The 21,082-nt window shown below is 42.8% G+C and overlaps 1 protein-coding gene across 1 annotated transcript in view; it reads right to left on the minus strand.

Annotated features, from left to right (window-relative positions):
- Positions 1 to 21,082, minus strand: part of GRK5 (G protein-coupled receptor kinase 5) — a 335,798-nt gene that overhangs the window by 43,714 nt on the left and 271,002 nt on the right. Inside the window, exons 5-8 of the mRNA XM_043985213.1 lie at positions 17,195 to 17,295; positions 11,009 to 11,101; positions 4,719 to 4,782; positions 2,990 to 3,130 (exon numbers count right to left, since the gene is read on the minus strand). Of these exons, the coding sequence (XP_043841148.1) occupies positions 2,990 to 3,130; positions 4,719 to 4,782; positions 11,009 to 11,101; positions 17,195 to 17,295 (399 nt within the window). The remainder of the gene's footprint in view (positions 1 to 2,989; positions 3,131 to 4,718; positions 4,783 to 11,008; positions 11,102 to 17,194; positions 17,296 to 21,082) is intronic.

Here is a 21,082-nt window from a genome sequence, read left to right on the forward strand (position 1 = left end):
TCTACCTCCCCAAAAGACACCCATAAATGACTGAATGCCCCGATTTCCATCCCTCTAGTTGGTATTCTGCTGTAACTCTTTGTCAGCAGCTCTGGACATACATGGATGAGCTATTAAAGGCTCTTGGCCATGAGCCTCCCACGGACAACATAAAATCCTCTCTCCACTTCCCCAACAGGGCATTCAGAATAAAGTCCCAGCCCAGGAAGGTAATGCCCTTAGGAGAGAGGGAAAGCACTGTGATGCGCCTCACAGGCAACGGTAAGAATATATCTTCCAAAGGGAGATTTTATTCACTGGGCAAGAGCCTGTAGGGCCAAACATCCTGTTGGCATCATCTGAATTGTTACTGTGGGACCATTCTAGCCAAACAGCCCTCCTTAATGTTCACCATAACCTCAGCGGCTTGGTGCACAATGTCCTCCATGCCTGAAATGCAATCTCTCCTTACCTCTGCAGAATTCCTGACTGCTTTTAAGGTTCAGTTCAAATATCACCTTCTACATGATGCCTTTCCAGATCTCCCTTAAAACTACACTGTACTTTTGTATATATTTCGCACTGATTTATTGATGGTCCTGTTATTGACAACCTCTCCCTCTCAGAGAATGGAAGTTCTTTGAGGGCAAAGATATTTTTACTTTTGTCTTTGCATCACCAACATCAAACACAGTGCCTGGCATGCAGTAGGTGCCCAATAGATGCTTACTGAATGAATGCTTGTTGAATGATCCCTCAAGAGCCCTACTTTCTATGTTGTCTTCTCAAATGCCACATAGGCAGTGCTAGCTTTTACAGGGTTTAAAACTATCTCCCCTTCGTGTCTAATTCACAAGTCTTCAAGTCTAATTATTCAGAGAACAACAGGGGAAATCATGGACGACTGAAGTCATACTTTCTGATTCTAGAATGGATCCTGGCCAGAATGCTGGTCCCTAAGTTCATGTCATGCTACACCTTAAAATGAGGTCTCTGAGAGACTTTAAAAATCAACCTGATTGGATGAGGTTAGGAAATACCCCAGGAAGAAAGAGAAGAGCCCTTACAGTTAAATGCTCAATCGCCCCTTTTGGGGCTTTCCCTTCTCTTTAATAAACCAGAAGAAAAGTTCATGACTCCAACAGATTCCAGTTCCTTTGCTGTTCACCAACTTGAATCAATCCATCAGAAATAATCTATTAAAGTTTCTGTTATTTGCAGGACACTATACTAAATTTTGGGAAGACAAAGGCAAAAATAAAATATTTCCTGCCCTCAGAAAGTTTACATTCTTTTGGGAGGGGAGGAGAGCATCACACACACACACACACACAATTACAAGAAGGGCTTGTTTTTACTCCCCTCCCCCCCATTTTTGTCCTCCCAAGTGACTTGCTGGCAAAAGAAAAGTAGGGACATGGGTTTATAGCACCATTGGATTGTCCCTAAGTACTTAAAGAAGTTTTTGGTTCTCTTTGCATTGTCTGGGCTGACATACAGCAATTGTCTTACATCTTCAGGTGATAAGCTCCACCCAGGAGGAAGACTCTAGGCTAAATTACGCCTCCCCCCCCCCCCCAATCTGGACACATCCCTAAGGAAGTGTCCTTTCCACTATCTATGTTCGTAACAAGACAATACTTTAAATATACTGTCAAAAGACAATTTTTAGCAACAATGAGAAAAGTGTCTTTTCACCCTAAGGTCTTAAGTAAAAATTTAATGCACCAAGTTAGGCTCTATAGAAAGTAGTATTTCTTTTTCTTTTTCTTTTTTTTTTTCATGCAAAACATCATCATATCTGTCACTTAATGAAAGAATGTGAAAAATAGCATGCTTCAGTCTGTTCTTTGGAGGTGGATAGTATGTTTCATCAATATTCTTTTGGGATTATAATATATAATCCCAATTATATAATATATATAATATATAATTATGATATGTTATAATAATCCAAGAGGATTATTGTATTGTTGAGAATAGTCAAGTCATTCACAGCTCTTCATCAAACAATATTGCTGTCTCTGTGTACAGTGTTCTCTTGGTTCTGCTCACTTCCTGATACATCATTTCATACATATCTTTCCAAGCTTTTTTGAAGTCATCCTGTTTATCATTTCTTCCTGAACAGTAATATTCCATTACCTTCATATACCACATTTTGTTTAGCCATTCCCCAATTGATGGACATACCTTTGATTTACAATTTTTAGCCACCACAAAAAGAGCTGCTATAAATATTTTTGTACAAATAGGTCTTTTTCTCTTTTTGGGGATGTCTTTGGGGTATAAACCAAGTAGCAGTATTGCTGGATCGAAGGGTATGCACAATTCTATAGCCCTTTGGGCATAATTCCAAATAGTGCCTCAGTTTTCCCATAATCCCTCCAACAACCAATATTAGAAAGCAGTATTTCAATAAAGTCCTGAGGAATGAGGACAAGAGTTTGCTTGTTAAGCAAACTTTGAGATACTTCAATCAAGAATATTTAACAAGAGTCTGATAGGCAAATGACATTGGACTAAAGGTTTCAAAGCTCCTCCTTGGGAACTGGAATTGTTTCATTCATTGTATTTGGTGCTTGGACCATAGTGGATGCTTAATGAACATTTGTTGATTGCCTGACAGATTGATTGATTGAAAGGATAGGGAAGTGTTCCTGTCCTCCCAGAGCTTAATGGAAGGGCCAGTGTAATTTTTGAAAGCACAGTGGACTGGAGTCTAGTACTGTCTGCCATTTGCTTGCTCTGTGACCTTGGAGTGGTGACTTGCCCTCCCTGGGCTTCCATTTCCTCACCTATAAAATAGTGGGTTTGTACTTCTTTATATGTAAGGTCCCTTTGGGAACCATAACATGATTCTAGGGAGGGAGAATAAATGTGGGTTTTATGTTCTTTGGGTAGAGAGGGGGCATAAACCTTCTACTACATTTAGTCTACTTTATTTATAGCTTGAATCGGAGTAACTGTCAATTGTTTTTGCACAGTCTGGATTGTATTCAATACTCACAACGAACTGACTGTTGACTTTTTCTAAAATCTGCTTCTCATTGAGTGCCATGGACTCTCCTTTCCTCTTCTTTATCCTCTTCTTCTCCAGCCGCTTGCAGGCATACATTTTACCTGTAGCCCGCACCTGACAAGCACAGACCTAGAAGCAAAAGAGAAAAGACAGACTATGGGGCTTTACAGGAAGGGCCCTTGAACTAGATGGGGAGAGACTATGTCAGTGAGCCACTGTTGAGCATGGTCTGATCTAAGATTATTGGACAGAATGATGAAGATCATCTCTTCCAGTCCCATCACATTTGACAGAGGAGGAAACTGAGGTCCAGAGAGGAGTAGTGACTTGACCAAGATAGTATGAAGCAGAAGCAGGGTTTACATCTGGGTCCTCCAAGTGCACATTCAGTGCTCTTTTCACTCTTTGAGAATTAAGACATAACCCCCAACAAACCAAGCATACACAGTAGGACCCAGGTTTGATTTGAGAAAGTTTTCTAAGAGACGTAACATTCAAGGCTTCCTACCCAATTTTTGGGACACCCCAGGTTGTTACTAATTCAATATGCAGGCATATATCAATGTTATACTTCTTGGTCGCACAGCCTATGTCTAAAACCCCACTGGGCCAACTCACTGCCAATTAGTGAGATAGGCAACATCTATCTTTGGGGGCCCTAACCTACTTGATCTACCATCACCTACCTAAAAAGGGGCCCTTTACCTCCTTCCTCCCCATTTCCTCAGCTGCTGTTGGCACCTCATGTCCTCTCTTCTTCCCCTCTTCCCTGCCAAACCTATTATCTGGAAATAATTTGATTAGCTACAGCATAAATGACTAAGAAAATCCCCAAATAATGTCTATATGCCCAGGGAGCTATAAAGAAAGGATCAAAGCCTGTAAGCCAAAGGACTAAAATTCTAAATGTGAAATTTCAGGTATCAATCAACTTGTAGAAAAGGCATTGAGGGAGGGTTCCTTCCCAGAGCCGCCATGTCAGCAGCTACCTACCTGCTTTGTCCACTTGTAACGTTGACTCTGACTGACCATGTGCCCTGCATCTTTTTGTTCCCTTCCTTGCTTTCTCATATTAATATTCCTACCTTCCATATTCTCAAATTGGAAACTCCTCTGGCGATCTGACTTAGCTTGTCTAGTTGTTTCAATTGGGTCCAAGTCTTCCTGACCCCACTTAGGGTTGTCTTGGCAAAGATACTGGAGTGTTTTACCATTTCTTTCTCCAGCTCATTTTATAGATGAGGAAACTGAGGCAAACAGGGTTAAGTGATTTGCTCAGGGTCACACAGCTAGTAAGTGTCTAAGGACAGATTTGAACTCAGGAAGATGAGTCTTCCTGACTCTAGGCCCAGAACTATATCTACTGTGCCACCTAAATGTCCCCTGATTTATCTAAGGGGACACAAACCTGTGGCTACTGAAAATCCAACTTTCTTTCTCCTCACCCTCATTGACATAAACCTATCTAGGGTTTCCAAAATGCTCTGTCCCCCTTCCACTCTCTCCCTCAGCAATACTCCTATACCAAGCCCGGCCCCCAAGGTGAGTCACAGCCAATGTGGAAATTGATGAGTAGGCCCTAGAATAAGAATATTTGGGGAACACTGGTTGAGAAGCCTACTTTGGCCATAACCTAAGGGAAGCAGGAAATCCTGCCAAGATTATAAATACTTCAAGTTACAAATATTCTTCATACCAAGTTTCAGAAATCACTCACCTCCCCAAAGCCTCCTTTGCCTAGCACTCGATATTGCCTGAAAGTGTTTTTGGTCACTGGTTGTCTGGAAAAAAAAAAAAACAAGAAGTCAACATTGATCTTATGGCATTAAGATATTTTTTCGGGGCAGCTAGATGGCACAGTGGATAGAGCACTGGCTCAGGAGTACCTGAGTTCAAATCTAGCCTCAGACACATAACACTTACTAGCTGTGTGACCCTGGGCAAGTCACTTAACCCCAATTGCCTCACTAAAAAAAAAAAAAAAGATATTTTTTCATCCTGTCTTTGAAATAAAAAAGACAGGTCTATAGCTTGTAACATTTTGATGATGAGTATAGGCTCTGCCATGAACAAGTTGTGTGGCTATGGGCAAAATCACTTTACCTCCATGGCCTTCACTCTCTTCTCCTGTAAATGTGTGAGGTTGGCCTAGATGACTGCTTAGGTCTCTCCATCTCTGACACCCTATGGCTATCTAGACTTCTAGCCTGATCACTAACAAGATGAGAACCAATGTTTCACAAGGCACTAGGGAATCACTCCTTTGGGTGGTTTCAGATAAAGGACAAGAACATGTGTTGGGGGCTGGATCTTCCATTCTAACCAAAGAAACATTCAGCTTTTCTCCTTGTGTGGAAGGCGTGTCACAAACATAGAAGGGAAAAATTGAAGAAGTTTAAAACCTGAAACCAGAAGCTTATTTAAACACACTTTTTGTATTGTGTCCTCTCCCAAATGCAAACAAAGATAATATCTCAGCTACATATTAGCTGGATAACCTTGGGAAGGTTGTTCAGTCTCTCAGAGCCTAATTTTCCTCATCTGTAAAATGGACTTAAAACCTTGCTGGTTTGTTGTGGGGACCAAATGAGATAATGTCCATCAATCTTTTGTAACCTCAAAGCATCACATAAATGTGAGCTATATGATAATGGTAGGGGTGGTGAGAATGACGGCAGTGCCACAGGGAGGGGGGAAAGAAAAAAGAAATGAAGTCCAAAGTAGGATTAGAAATAAAATAAAGGCATAGTGGATAGAGCACTGGCCCTGGAGTCAGGAGGACTTGAGTTCAAATCTGACCTCAGACACTTGACACTTACTACCTGTGTGACCCTGGGCAAGTCACTTAACCCTTATTGCCCCCAAAAAAAAGAAAAAAAAAGAAGAAAATTTAATTTAAAAAATTAACACATAAACTTTTCTTTTAAAATACAAACTTTAAAAGGAGATACATATTGGGGCGGCTAGGTGGCGCAGTGGATAAAGCACCGGCCCTGGATTCAGAAGGAACTGAGTTCAAATCCGGCCTCAGACACTTGACACTTACTAGCTGTGTGACCCTGGGCAAGTCACTTAACTCCCATTGCCCCGTAAAAAAAAAAAATTGAAAATTAAAAGGAGATACATATTGTCAAAATAGCTTAGAATTTGCAAGGGGACACCTAGAGCATCTTGTACAAATGCGTTTGACCAAGACTAAACTTCCAGCAGGACCTGAAGACTATCTAAGTTTATATTAAACTTTTCCTACCATGGGCATCTTTGGGGATCTGGCAACTTTTTGTCTTGGGTTACACTTAGAGTTCTTTAGCTAAGTGCAGAACCATATGCTGAAGACACTTTTGTAATAAAGTCGAGACTAGTTGGATGTTTCCCAATTAATTTAATTAGTTATAGTATGACTTGAGCCAATTAAAGAAATTAGAACAATTCTAGAAAGGCCCACAATATTCATTTGAATGACACCTACATGGAAAACTGGTCCACAGGGGTCAATTTCCCCCTTGAGTAAGCTAAAGGTTATACTGCATGCTGATGCTTTGATTTCGCTAGAAACCAGGCTGCAGGTACATTAGCCCGTTCCCCTTATAGAACCTCCTTGCAAAACCCTATTTTGTTTCTGACAAGTCTGTTCAGAATGTATCAAGTTTGCCTCAGATGTGATGTCACAGATGTTCAGAGGGGCATGCGGTGTAATGGAAAGAACACTAGACAAAGAGGGAGGAGACTTGGGTTCTAGTTCTGGGTCAGCCACTAATGTATTCTGTGATTCTTCATCTCCCCGAGCCACAGCAGTTTCCTCTGTAAAAGAAAGGAACTGGATGAGATGGCCTCTTAAGGCTGCTCTAACATTCTATGGTCTGAAGCTCCTTCCAGCTGTAAGAGTATGTGTTTTGGTGATTTATTTCCAAAAGAACTAGAGCTTAATCCTGATTAGTATAAAATAATTGCCTACTCTGCAAGAATCCACGCTCCTCTAAATCTTTCTTATGCAAATAATCAGCCAGAAGGCCTGTTTCATGCCTTAGGAACATGCTATCAGCATGTATTCCACACTTAGGCCTTAGAAGCTTTTCCTACTGAGCTCTACTCCAAACCACATCAAGGTTTACCAGCCCTAACAGTTTACGATAGAAGAAGAACAAACAGTAACTCTACATTACCACAGAATTCAACTGCTAGTGGAGGAGTGTAATACAATTTTAGAGGAATTTCTTGGTTAACCTTGGGGGAAGAAAAATCCCTTTAACACTGAAATGGAGAAACATTAACTGGGCAAGAGCCTACAAGTAAAATGGGGCAAATGATCAAATTCTGAAGATATGTTAACTCTTTGGGAACTGTTCATTCATTGAACAAGCATTTTTTTTTAAGGGCTTACTATGGATCATAGCTCTAGAAGCAGCATTACAGATCATCTAATCTTGTGGTTCTCAAACTCTGGGGGTCCCCAGAACCCTTTGGGGAGTTTGTGAGATTAAAAAAAACTATTTTCATAACAGTATTAAGACATGATTTTCCTTTTAAAATACTCCTCTGTTTTTTTCCAGCTTCATATCTGAGGCCAGAATTTCTTCATATACTTCAACCAAAACAACCTATCACAACAGACTTAATGCAGAAGCAGATATGAGAATCCAGCTGGCTTCGATTAAGTCAGGCATTAAAGAGATTTGCAAAAATATGTAATACAATGCCATTCTTCTAACTAAATTTTTTGTGTTTTGGAAAATGATTGTTTTTCATAAAAATATTTATGTTAAAATGTAATGGGCTTTTATTTTTAAATGAATTAATAATGTTTTAAACATTTATCTTTTTTCTAATATGGCAAATGTCAATAGATATAACCCACATAAACAAAAACTCTTTGGGACACTCAATAATTTTTAAGACGGTAAAGAGTTCCGGGAGACCAAAGAGTTCAAGAACCTCTGATCCTAGTCTAACATCTTCATTTTACAGAAGAGGAAACTGAGATGTAGAGCCTTGCTAAAGGTCACTGAGGTAATAGGTAACAGAATCAGTGTTCAAATACAGTTCTTCTCAGACTTCCAAATCTAGGACTATTTCTACTACCCCTCACTGCCCCAATACAGGTGGGGTACCAAGGGTACAAAAATGAAATCAGGAGAGAGAAGACCTGTGTGAATAACAATAATGCAAATTGGATAGATAAGAAGTGCAAAGGAGAAGTTCATACCATATGATAAATCTGAGGAGGGATCTTTCAAATATGGACGGTGCCCAGCTGATTCAAGGGAGCAATTCCCTCAGTCCTCCCCTCACTCCCTACCCCTATCCACGTACACACTAAAAGAAAGAATCCTTTCCTCCTAGCAGTACAATCCAATGGGAAATCTTATTTTCACTAATACCAGTGGATTTTTATGGTGTAATTACAGCCATCAAGAAAAGATCAAGCTTTTCATACATAATCCTCTCCTCTTCCCCTCCCTTGGCTTCTTTGCATATGGAAATGCTTATATAAATTCATTGATGATTTTCTAGTTCATAATTTCAAAAATTAGCAAGAAAGCAACATACTACCCAGGAGAGGTGGGGACTAATTGGATCTGCTACAACAAGTACCCACTACAACAGAAGAACTGATTGTCGCAGCACTCCCAGTTCAACCTGGGTGATGACACCATCCCTTTATGAACCTTTTAACACCCAGGTATGGTAATGCTTTATTAATCTGTGTTCCTAGGTTACTAAAGTCTTTTTCCCTTGCTTCATCATAACACTGAAATCCTCAAAGTCTACACCAGCAAAGCACAGGTTGTGTCAGTCCCTTCTTAAATATGGGCCCTAAGTGTAGAGAAGCTCATTCCCAGAAGGCTGGCCACCAGGGAAATGATCTTTTCTGGCCACGGTTCCTTATAAAGACCATCAACTAAGGCACGGTGGGGTGGGGGTGGGGGTGGGGTTGTCTTTACCTGTGTCAGTAGGGGGCCTTCCCTACGGATAAAGTCATGGGTTTTTTAAAAGTATTGAAGATGGATTACCAAATTCTGTAGCTAAGGGCTATACAATTGCTGGGTATAAATTACTCCTCAGAGTGCCAATCCCAGAAGGCAGAATGTAAGAGCTGAAAGAGGCCTTCCATCTACTCCAACTGCCTCACATTATAGATAAGGGAACTGAGGTCCAGATGGGGGCAGTGACTGACGCAAGAACACAGTTAGTGAGCGACAGAGATAGGATGAGCATTCTAGATTTAGAGTCGGAAGGGACCTAGGAGTTCATCAGATCCAACCCTGTCATTTTTCAGATGAAGATAGAGTTAAGGAGTTAAGTGGAGGAGTTAAGCAACCTGTCTAGAGTCACACAAATAATAAATTGCAAATCCAAGATTTCAAACCCAAGCCTTCTGATTGTGTTTTTAATCACTGCCTCTAAAACCCAGGCCTCTTGACTTTGGGTACTGATCTCCTACAATTAATAACAAGAGCTTATGTTTGTATAGCAATTTATGGTTAGAAAGAATGTTGCTGATCAATTATCTCATTGGATCCTTATAACACCATGAGATAAGGACTGCTAGTATTACTATGGCTGTTTTGTGTTTTGGGGGGGGTTTTGTTTTGTTTTTTGTTTTTAGTGAGGCAATTGGGGTTAAGTGACTTGCCCAGGGTCACACAGCTAGTTAAGTATTAAGTGTCTGAGGCCAGATTTGAACTCAGGTACTCCTGACTCCAGGTCTGGTGCTCTATCCACTGTGCCATCTAGTTGCCCCTATGGCTGTTTTGTGAATGAGAAAATGTTGTCTCAGAAAGTTTCAATGACCTTCTTCCCCAAATCACATGGACAAGAGGCAGCAGAAGTGGAAATCAGCTCCAAGCTTCTGATTCCCAAACCTGGGCTCCTCCCATCATACCACATTGCCTTCCTATACCCTGCAATTTCTCTAAATATGTACTCAGTATAATGTACGTATAGAGCTGTAGCTATAGAGAAGACTCCACTGAACCACCCTTTGCAATACATCTTAAATTAGTTTTCCTATGGAGGGGATGGATTTGAGCTGACCCATCATCCATACTCTCAGACTCTCAGGATGAGCCGGCAAAAATGTTGACTGGAGCCAGGAAATGGAAAAGTCAACTTGCCTGATATAAGTATTGAATCTTTGACCTTGGCCTCATAGCATGAGATCTTATCCACTAAACTAGTCAGGGAGAGGCTATATCCTTCAAGGTGACAGAGTAAGGAGGATGGCCTCTCCAGCCCCAAACAAGCTTTTCCAAGGTGGAGACAAAGTTAAAAAGGAACACCGAAAAAAGAGAGAATATTGTCTCTAGCACACTTGAGCAAGGGTGGGGAGAAGAGTTAGATGAGTTGAAATGAGATTCCACCAGGCGGGGAGCCTCCTACTTGCCCTGCATCTTCTCCTCTGACAAAAGAAGTTCATGCCACATTCTTATGTCCTTATACTGCGTGGCCGCCATTGCTTGACCCAGCAAGGATTTAGCTGTTTATCACATTAATACAAAGACTACATGATATACTGGAAAGGCCGCAGCATGTTAGAAGGCATGGGCCGCTTACCTGGGGGGTTAGAAGGCCTAGGATCTCACCCTAACTCTACCACTAACTGGTACTGTGGGATCTTCAGTGAATTCCACTTCCCTGGCACTCACTCCTCTATCAGTCAAATGAAAACACCATCTGTAACAACTTCACAGAGTCCTAGGATGTTAGAATTGGGAGAGACCTCAGGGGTCATCTAGCCAACCCCCTCACTTAAAAATGGGGATCCTGAGGTCTGAGGAGTTTAAGTGACTTGCCCAAGTTCTCCTCTCCATCTCCAGAGCCAGCCTTCCTTCCATTGTACCACAAGAGTGTTTCATATGCAAGTGTTAACTGATTTGTAAAATCAAAGAACCAGATACTATGATTTGAATTCCTATTGGATTCTCAAATGACCCACATATAATAGGTGTAAGCATGCTGAAACGACCACACCCACACACGTACATACCACACAGAACTGAGACATACCTTTCCAACCACTTCCACTGAAGAAACCTGTCAAAATACATGCTATCCAGGTATTCTTGAAACGGCTCTCCACTTAGGTAGTCAAGGACAGATCTATCTCAGATGAAAAAAAAAAAGACACACATTTTATCATCCAGAGCTTGCAATGGGTCAGGGCCAATTTAGGTACTTTAACATGCAGGAGTCTCATCTATCGACACATTTTTGGAGAGCAAACAAACAGGGACAGTGGGTTATCTAGGCTTCTCTCCTCATTTTGCAGATGAGAAAACAGGCTCAAGGAGGTTGAAAGTCTTGCCCAGGGGGCAGGTAGGTGGTACAGTGGACAAAGCACCAGCCCTGGATTCAGGGGGACCTGAGTTCAAATCCGGCCTTAGACACTTGACACTTACTAGCTGTGTGACCCTGGGCAAGTCACTTAACCCTCATTGCCCCACCAAAACAAAAAAACAAACAAACAAACAAACAAAAACGTCTTGCCCAATTTTACATAGATAGTGGGTGGCAGGGCCAGGATTCAAACTCAAGTCAACTGATTCCAAACCCAATGGTCTCTCCCCTGTATCCTGCAGAAACTCTGTCAGCAATATAAGAAGGAAATGGACCCATGGCTGGTAGTGAGGTTTGTCTGGAAGTGTGGCAACATGGAAAAGAAGTCAGTGGGTCACAAACACTGGGGATGGGGAGAGTTCTCAGGGAACTCCAGCACTGCTTTGGGAGTAAATTGTTGCAATCAGAAGAAATACTAGTCCTGCAAACCAACCCTTAGTATGTCTCTACTGGGATTATGACCTTTTTTTGAATTGTTTTGCATTTAAAGGTAATGCTTGGTGCTAGTATCGGTGGTGGGTTGAAGCAAGATACTCACAAAGCAGTCAAGGGGAACACCTTGAAGTCTTTGAGGACACCCTGAAGCCCAACCTCAAACAATATAACCCAGTGGTAGGGAGACAGCTGAGAAAAGACAGGCAAAACAAAATGGCGCTCTGAACAGAGACGTGAACTTGTCTGAGCTGCAGAGGCAGAGTGGTAGGTTTGCTCAGTGCAGCTGAAGCTGCTGACTTAGGGACAATTTTCAGGTGTGCACGGCAGTGTGGAAACAACCAAACCAGTGCATGGGTCTTTTTTCCAGGTTTGTACATCCAGAGGGCCAATGGCATCTTGAGACAGAGAGAATGGGAATATACATAAAAACAAATAACATATTAAGAGCCTACTGGGTATAAGACACTGTGTTAGGTATTGAGAGTGATACAAAATTTAGATACTAAATGGTTCTTGTCATCATGGACTTTACAGTCTAATAGGTGATCAAAGGAAATAACATATGTGAATCCTCTCCTGTTTCTGCTTCGGGTTCTCTGGGCTTTATCCTCGTCTCTCAGCTGTCTTCTTCCCCTGGAATTCCTTCACCCTTGCAATTCCTCTTTCTCATCAGTGAGTTCCTCCTGAAACCTCTATGTTGAGGAAGGGCCCGGTCCACTCATCCTTCATTCCTCTCCCAGTTGTGCTTTCTCACTCTTCAGGTTTCACCACCATGATCCCACATGGGAATCACTTGCACACCACCCTCCCTCCCCATCTAGACTTTCAGCTCACTTTTATGTGTTGTCTTCCCCCATTAGATTGTATGCTCCTTGAGGGCAGGGTTTCTCTTTATTTTTTCTTATATTTGTATCTCCAGCACTTAGCACAGTGCATGGCACATAGTAAGCACTTAATGAATGCTTGTTATCGACTTGACTTGTTGACTGTGCAAACTTTGAAGGGCATGTAAAAGTCAGTAATCATTATTTTTAGGGGAAAAGCATGAATGGATAAGTCCAATTTGCAATATTGTATCATAAAAGCATCAGTGAATTACAAATTATTATAAAATAAAGTACTATCTGAGACATGAAGGGGAAGATTATTACCACCAGGGGCATAAGGGAAGGATTCCCGAAGGAGGTGGCATTTGAGTTTGACTTCATGGGTGAAAAGGGGCAGAGAAGACATTGCAGGCATAAGGAGAAGTAGAACCAAACATATTGAAAGACATTTGAGGGGGCAGCTAGGTGACGCAGTGGATAAAGCACCGGCCCTGGATTCAGGAGTACCTGAGTTCAAATCCGGCCTCAGACACTTGACACTTACTAGCTGTGTGACCCTGGGCAAGTCACTTAACTCCCATTGCCCCGCAAAAACCAAAACAAAACAAAAAAACAAAAAAAAAATGAAAGACATTTGAGAGGTTCAAGGGGTGAAAGGTAGGAAGTTCAGTTTGGGTAATGATGTTGGGGATTAGTGTCAAGAGAAGGTGACACTAGTCCAAGTGGAAAGGTATAATTGAATGTCTGTGACAGAGAGGGCAAGGCAGAGTTTTTTCCCTGCTCTGCTGGTCTCCTGACTGCGCTGCACAGACGGTCTCTCTCTCCCCAAAGGTGGCCTTCGGCTTTTGGTGAGTTTTATACGGAATATAGACTAAGCTTAGACTTAAGACGATTTGTATTGTGTTTCTACTTTCCTATCCTTCTAATCAACATCACCTTGTGACTACCATACAATAAAGGCCTATCTAGAAAATCAGAAGCTTCTTCTGATTTATACAAAAGGTGAGGCTTTCCATACAAAAGCTAGGACAGAAAGCTCTGTGGTAATTCACTAGCAATTATATACATGTTCAAACCAGTTAGCCAGGGAGGTTTCTGGAAAATTTAGAAGATGGGGGGAGGTAGGAGTCTGAATTCTACTGTAGACTGGGTTCCTCAGCCTGCAGGAGATCTGGGTCAAGCCATGTATTTACTGCATGCTTCTGCCACCCAACTGAGGCAAGGGCGGAGTCTGTCATGCTCTTACAGGAAGATAATTTACATTGGGAAATACTGGGCTAGTGAATTCTGAGGGAGATGATTAGAACCATACTTCAGACGGACAGCCGAAGGGCTGTTTCCCTATGAACAAGTGCTGATGAAAATCACCCAGGGGGAGAAAGGGAATATTCACTGGAATGTCTCTCTAGGCAATATACATTGGGTGGCCTGTTTAAGCAGTCCCTTTTAAACAGAATCAGCTTTTAATGAGGTCAGCCCCAAATGGGCCACCTTGAAAAAGAAAAGTACAGTGTGGATGGCATTGACCAAATAAATATTATACATCTTGGATATACATTCTATTACTTCTGTGTGACAGTGGTGAAGTCACTTTATCACTCAGGACCTCTGTTTCTTCATCTGCAAGATGACATGGTTGGATTCGATGGATTATCTTCAAGGTTACTTGTAGCTCTGAATCTATGATTCTGTTGGGTGTGTGAATAATCTTCTACTCAAATACCATGATTGTTTGGTGTTCATTCATCTATATCCAGATGCAAGACTTGCACATTTGAGGGCATCCTTATAACATAACAAATAGTGCATAAATGCTTTTCTATATATTCAATTTTTATCCCCAATACTGAATTAGCTTGTTTCAGGCCAGGTGTTCATATACCAGATCTCTCTCTCTCTCTCTCTCTCTCTCTCTCTCTCTCTCTCTCTCACACACACACACACACACACACACACACACTCTCTCTCTCTCTCTCTCTCTCTCTCTCTCTCTCTCTCTCTCCAAAGGCAGGATTGTTTCAAACACGCTGGAGGCCTCTGAGTACATTTTGTCCTGCCCTGGATGACGTAATGGAGATTAGGGAAATGGGCCCTGATGTCATTCTCCATTCTGGTTTCCCCTCCACTCCTCTATAGGCATCCAGTTGCTCTTAACCCTGGTGAGGCTTCAGCTTGTCCAAGGCTTCCATTACTATCCTCCCTCTGCCCTCACCTCTAGTCCCAAGTTAGCTTTTTACCACTAGCCCATCTCTTCCTAGGGCCCCAGACATCCAAAGCTATCATAGCTCACCTTGGCTGAAGCAGAGGGAGGGTAAAATGTGTGGATATACATAAATATATGCACATGTGTATATGTATGCATACATGTGTATATATGTATATTATATATGTATACACATATACACACATACACATATGTGGAGAGAAAAGGGAGGGAAGAAAGGGGGGAGAGAGAGAGAGAGGAAGGGAAGGGAAGGGAAGGGAAGGGAAGGGAAGGGAAGGGAAGGGAAGGGAAGGGAAGGGAAGGGAAGGGAAGGGAAGGGAAGGGAAGGGAAGGGAAGGGAAGGGAAGGGAAGGGAAGAGGAGAAAGAGAGGAGAGAGAGAGAGAGAGAGAGAGTTAAGACACTATGGAACAGTATGTAGATGTTTTTCCAATGGTATATTTTAGAAATGCTACCAATAAGTTCACATCACCCTCATTACACACAGCCTCCATGTGGCTATGTTGCAATGACCACTGCCCTTACCTGCCTGAGGACTAGATTGATTTCATTTCATAGAAGCCTTCCCCCCTTTCATTGCCCAATCTTTTCTTTTTTCTTTTGCAGGGCAATGAAGGTTAAGTGACTTGTCCAGGATCACACAGCTAGTCTAGTGTCAAGTGTCTGAGGCCGGATTTGAATTCAGGTCCTCTTGACTACAGGGCTGGTGCTTTATCCACCGTGCCACCTAACCACCCCTATTGCCCAATCTTTTAAAAGCCCAGACAAAACTTTGACCCTTGGCCACCCAACTACTTCCACACACTTAATCTGGATATACACAGCAGGGATGGCCAACTAACTCAATTGGATGGGCAAAGCTCTCAGATCATGACACTGAAAACAGCTGCAGGTTTTTTTTTCTCCCTCTCCTCCTACAATAACCACATCTCTGAGTAGCCACAAAGTTCTCTCTACTTAGACTAGAGGCTGTTGTCGTTGTCTGGGGACCCTGTTGTTGTTCAGTCATTCAATCATGTCTGACTCTTCATGACCCTGTAGACCATTGCACGCCAATACTATCAAGGGGGTTTCTTGGCAAAGATACTGGAGTGATTTGCCATTTCCTTCTCCATTGGATTGAGACAAACAGAGACTAAGTAACTTGTCCAGGGTCACACAGTTAGCAAGTATCTGAGGCTGGATTTGAATTCAGGTCTCCCTACTCCAGACCCAGTGCTCTATCCACTGAGACACCTAGCTGCCTCTCCCTTTTACATTAGGGCTTCCTAACACTGTGCACAGAGGAAGGGAGAGGGGAATGGTGGAGCAAGGTAGCAGGAGACCTTTGACAAGCTGCAGTCCCACCAGGGTGGAGAGTAGCTGGATGCACAGACATCTGGGGTGGGAGCCAGAATGGAGAATGACATCAAGGCCTGTCTCCTCAAATCCCATTACATCATCTGAGACAGGACAAAATGTGCTCAGACTGAGGGCACGAACCCATCTAGGACAATCCTGTCTTTGGGGGGGTTTGAGGGAATATGTGCATACGTGTGCTCATGAGTGAGCACTTGGGTATGGGTGCGCGTGTGCAAACACACACACACACACACACACACACACGGTTTATGAACACCTGGCATCAAGCAAGGGAGTTCAGTGTTTGGAATGCAAAATTCGTCTTTGGCTCCATCTGGGGAGCAGCCTGGTAGAGCTGCCCTCTCTAAGGCAACATGCTTCTCAGCAGACAAAGAGATGGAATAATGCAAAGAAAGAGCCCCTTCTCCAGCGAAAGGCGGAGGGCTTTTGAAGTACTTGGGACCAGAGGAGGCTGGGGGGACGGGGAGGGGAAAGAGAAACTCCATCCCATTGAAGGTTTTCTGGAAAAACCAGGCAGAGCAAACTTTGCACATTCCTCTGTCGAAATGGACCGTGGAGCCACTTAATTTTTATTCGCTTTGAAACAGAGATGTTTTCTTTGGACTTTCCACCTTTGTATCTCTTTTCACATAGTGTGGAGTCTACAGCTGGCTTGCTTGGCTGGGACACACTGGTAAATACCTGAGACATCAAGTGCCTGAGTGTGCACCCCTACGGAATGGCATCGAAAGACTTCTTCCTATTCATAGCCAAGGAGCGATCTTGACACTCACTCTACATGGCCTATCTGAAGCTACCTAAACCTCATCTCATCTCCGGACACAGAATTTCCCTCCCCATCTCTCCATTCACTCTATTCTCTTGCCCATGAGCATAGTCCTGTACCAGGCTTTTTATCTGAAAGTTGCTGGTGATCTTTGGTTTCCCTGGCTACTTAACAGAGGTGCACCTAATGGAGTTGGGAGGAGGTGGCAAAGTTGGCGGGAGAGGGGCTAACAGGGAGTACTTACTTTGCACAGTGAGAAAAGAGTTCTTTGCAGGGTCTCAGTTCAAGTTTCTCCTCCGTTTGGTGGATCAGGTCTTGGCTGACTTCAGTGACATATGCTGGGGACTGTGATCAAGACAAAAATGGAGGAGAGAAGTTTGTGGAGGGAAGCAGCAGGATCATGCAGGCTGCCTGGAGACAAGAATGCCCCATGGAAATCCAAAGGCCAAGCCTCTTTGAGGTCATCAGCAAGTCTTGGGGCCAGATCTAGATAAGATTCTAGACATTGTTACCCCACTACGCCCACCTTTCACTGTCTCCTTTCTTCCTTTTCCATATTGTAAACTGGGTCTAGTTCTAGCCCTCAGTTGCTCTGCCAGATGTTTGGAGGGCATGATGGGAAGTTCACTGGGCTGGAAGTCATCTCTGCGTTCCAGAAACTTTTTTATTTAAGGCTCAGGTCAGATGCTGCTCTCTGAAGCCTGCCCTGATTCTGCCTGTCTAATTTACCTAGGGACTTTTGTTTGATTTCTTCCTCCCTCCCTTGTATTAGTCATATTTGTGTATTTATCTGTATCCCCTCAGTAGAAAATAAACTCATTGAAGGCAGGTACGACTTTCTATCTCCAGCTCCTACCATACTGCCTTGCATACGGCACAAGAATAATCAATGCTAAAATGAATTACTACAGGGAGGCAATATTATACAGTGGAACTCTGGCTTTTGAGGCAGAGGGCCTTGAAATTCAGACTCAGCTGCTTACTATCTGTGTTGCCTTGGGTAGATTAGTTAACCTTTTGGGACTCAGTTTCCTAAATGGTAAAAAGAAGGGGTTGGACTAGATCAGGGCTCCTTAAACTTTTTCCACTTATGATCCCTTTTCACCAGAGAAATTTTTAATGCAACCCCATGTACACAGGCATATAAAATAGGCATACATAACCTTTTACTGTTGCCAGATTTTTCACGACCCCCACATTCAGTTACATGACCCCCTATGGAATCGTGACCCACAGTTTAAGAAGTTAGGGACTAGGGCAGCTAGGTGGCACAGTGGATAGAGCACCAGCTCTGGATTCAGAAAGACCTGAGTTCAAATCTGGCCTCAGACACTTGACACTTACTAGCTGTGTGACCCTGGGCAAGTCACTTAACCCTCATTTGCCCCCCCCACACACACACACACACAAAAGTTAGGGACTAGATGGCTTCTCAGGTCCCTTCTAGTCCTTGATTTGTGTTTACATGAATATGAGTTCATATGAATAAACTAACTATAGCCTCAGTTTCTTTATCCTTGTCCAAGCTCCCCTGCAGGATTGTTGGGAGGCCCAAAGGGGATAATGTAACCATACTCTGAAAGGACAATTCTGATATAAATATAAGGAATTTTTCTTTATCATTATCTGCGGATGAATCATATGACATGGGTTTCAAAAAGAAAAATCCAGGTGCCTCCCAAAAGAGGAACTGAATATCATTTTGGCTTTCAGATGCACCAGGTAATGTTCGGGGTAGACTAGAAAGAGTCTTAAGCTGGTGCTGGGAAGGAAGCCTGGGCCCTTGTCCTGACTCAGCTGTTTATTAACTGTGTGGCCCTGAGAAGTCCCCCACTTTGCCTTTTAAGTAATCCTTCTTGGGTGCTGCCAATGGCCGATGGAGCCAGGATGGGGGAGAAACAGAAGTCCCAGTTATTCATTCTCATCCAGATGTTTGGGGAAGCTGACTCATGGGCTATGACATAATCAGCCTTTTTTTTAATAAATTAGAGTGATAATTGGGGTGGGTGGGTGAGGTAGAGACAAATCTCCATCCCCAAAGAATGCTGATTTCATCTGAACGGTTTCCTTTCAGTTCCATGCTATTGAAATGTGAATATTGCACTGATTATAATGTTGAAGCCCACTTGGGGGTTCATTAGGGAATTTTAATTTTTGTGTTTGCAGGAATAGCCATTTGTGTGAACTCAGCGTTTTCTCTGTAAATGAAATAAGGGCTCATCTTCCATTTCCCGTAGTCCTGAATGAATATCCAGTTTCCTTCCTTTCCTATTGCCCTTCCTCCCTGGAGCCTTTCCATGGTGATGGGCTTCAGCAGCAGTGGTCAGATTCACACCCTTCCCCCTCCCCACCTCTGAAGATAGGGTGAAGTGACTTGCCCAAGGTCACACAACAAGTTTGTGGCTGAGATAGGAATAGAACCCCAATCTCTTTCCACTTCTCCACATTCTATACTGAGAAGTTCTGTGGGCAGTAGAGAAAGGCCTAATAAGTCATCTGGAGTCTTCCCAGTGTTTAAGGACTAGGGAAGAGTTTAGTAGATGGTCCTAAGGGGAATCTAAGAAAGGAGGAAAGGGTGTGGGTAGAGTGATCCCAAAGCCATTCCTCACCTAATTTCTTTTCTCATTTTATAGTCCCTTGTCCCTTATATCCTCTATTCAATCAGGAAATGGTGCTGGTGGCTTAAGACCCCATCCACCAAGGAATCAGCCTGAAATTGAGCTCAGACCTTTCAACACTCTCAATCCCCCTGGTCTGAAGCTGTTTAGGCAGGAAAAAAGCATGTTGCATGCTGCTGGCTGGGTCCTTGGGTAGAAGGCTGAAGAATGGAAACTGTCTAAAGAGGAAATAGTGTTTAGCCCAGCTTTTGGACTAGCTAAAAACAAAGCTCTTCTATCCTCACTGGGATGTCACCATCAGCCCTTACTTGCCACTCAACAGAGAGCTTATGTATTTAAAAACATTATTATTAAAAGAATAAGGGGGCGGCTAGGTGGTGCAGTGGATAAAGCACCAGCCCTGGATTCAGGAGGACCTGAGTTCAAATCCGGCCTCAGACACTTGACACTTACTAGCTGTGTGACCCTGAGCAAGTCACTTAACCCCCATTGCCCCACAAAAAAAAAAAAAAAAAGAATAAATCCAGAGGTTTCACCAGACTACCCAAGGAGTCCATTTAAGGCTAAGGGCAACCTGTTCTAGAAAAATTGGGCTACTTGTTGTCCTCCTTGTCCATTTCGTCCTCTCCCACCTCCAAGTATTTGCACATGGCGTCTACCATGCCTAGGTTAGACTCTCCCTTCAGATCTCTGTCTTTGACATCTTTCACCTCCTTCAAGACCCAACTCAGGTTTACCTCTTCCAAAGTAGCTTCCCCGGCCTGGCCAGCTCAAAAGTGATCCCAACTTTTTTGAATGTTTCTTGGTAACATCTGACACTGTTGACCACCTACTGGATCCTCTCTCCATTCCGAGTTTTCATGACTAATGAATGAGCTCTCTTCATTCTCTGTCTACTCCTCAGTCCTTTTTGCTTGGTCACCATCATCCATGACCTCATCTGATTCAGCTCATTCTTGGCTCACTCTCTAGTTTGCTCCACCTACACACTGACCGCCTTGTCCCTGGGGGATGACTCCAAGAAGGCCCAGGCATACTGCTTTCAGGCCCACTGGGACCTGCTCTACCTCCACCCTGTTGCTTGAGGCCCCTCATTAGTACTCTCCTTCCTTCCCATCACCCCTACTTCCCAGCATCTCTTTATGTTCCATTTTCCCTATTAGAATGTAAGCTTCTTGGGAAGAGAGGTTGTTTTGTTTTCTTATTTTTGTATCCTCAAAACTTAGCACGGTGCCTGGAACATAGGAAGTGCTAAATAAAAACGCTCTGTTATCTATGACATGTCCCCTAACTCCTGGGCCTTTTTCTTACCTCTATCATCAGGTGCCAGGGATTCTTATCAATATCTACAGGTGACCACCATGGAAATACAGGATGTCCCAAAAATCTTAGTGCCAAATTAACCTATTAAAGCTTTAATATAACAATTAATATAGAATATGTGACATAGAATAATTATAGTTTTAATAGCTTAATTAGGCACTAAGATTTTCAGAGCACCTTGATTATCTAGC

This window comes from Dromiciops gliroides, chromosome 2 (assembly GCF_019393635.1).
Source record: "Dromiciops gliroides isolate mDroGli1 chromosome 2, mDroGli1.pri, whole genome shotgun sequence".
Lineage (NCBI taxonomy): Eukaryota > Metazoa > Chordata > Mammalia > Microbiotheria > Microbiotheriidae > Dromiciops > Dromiciops gliroides.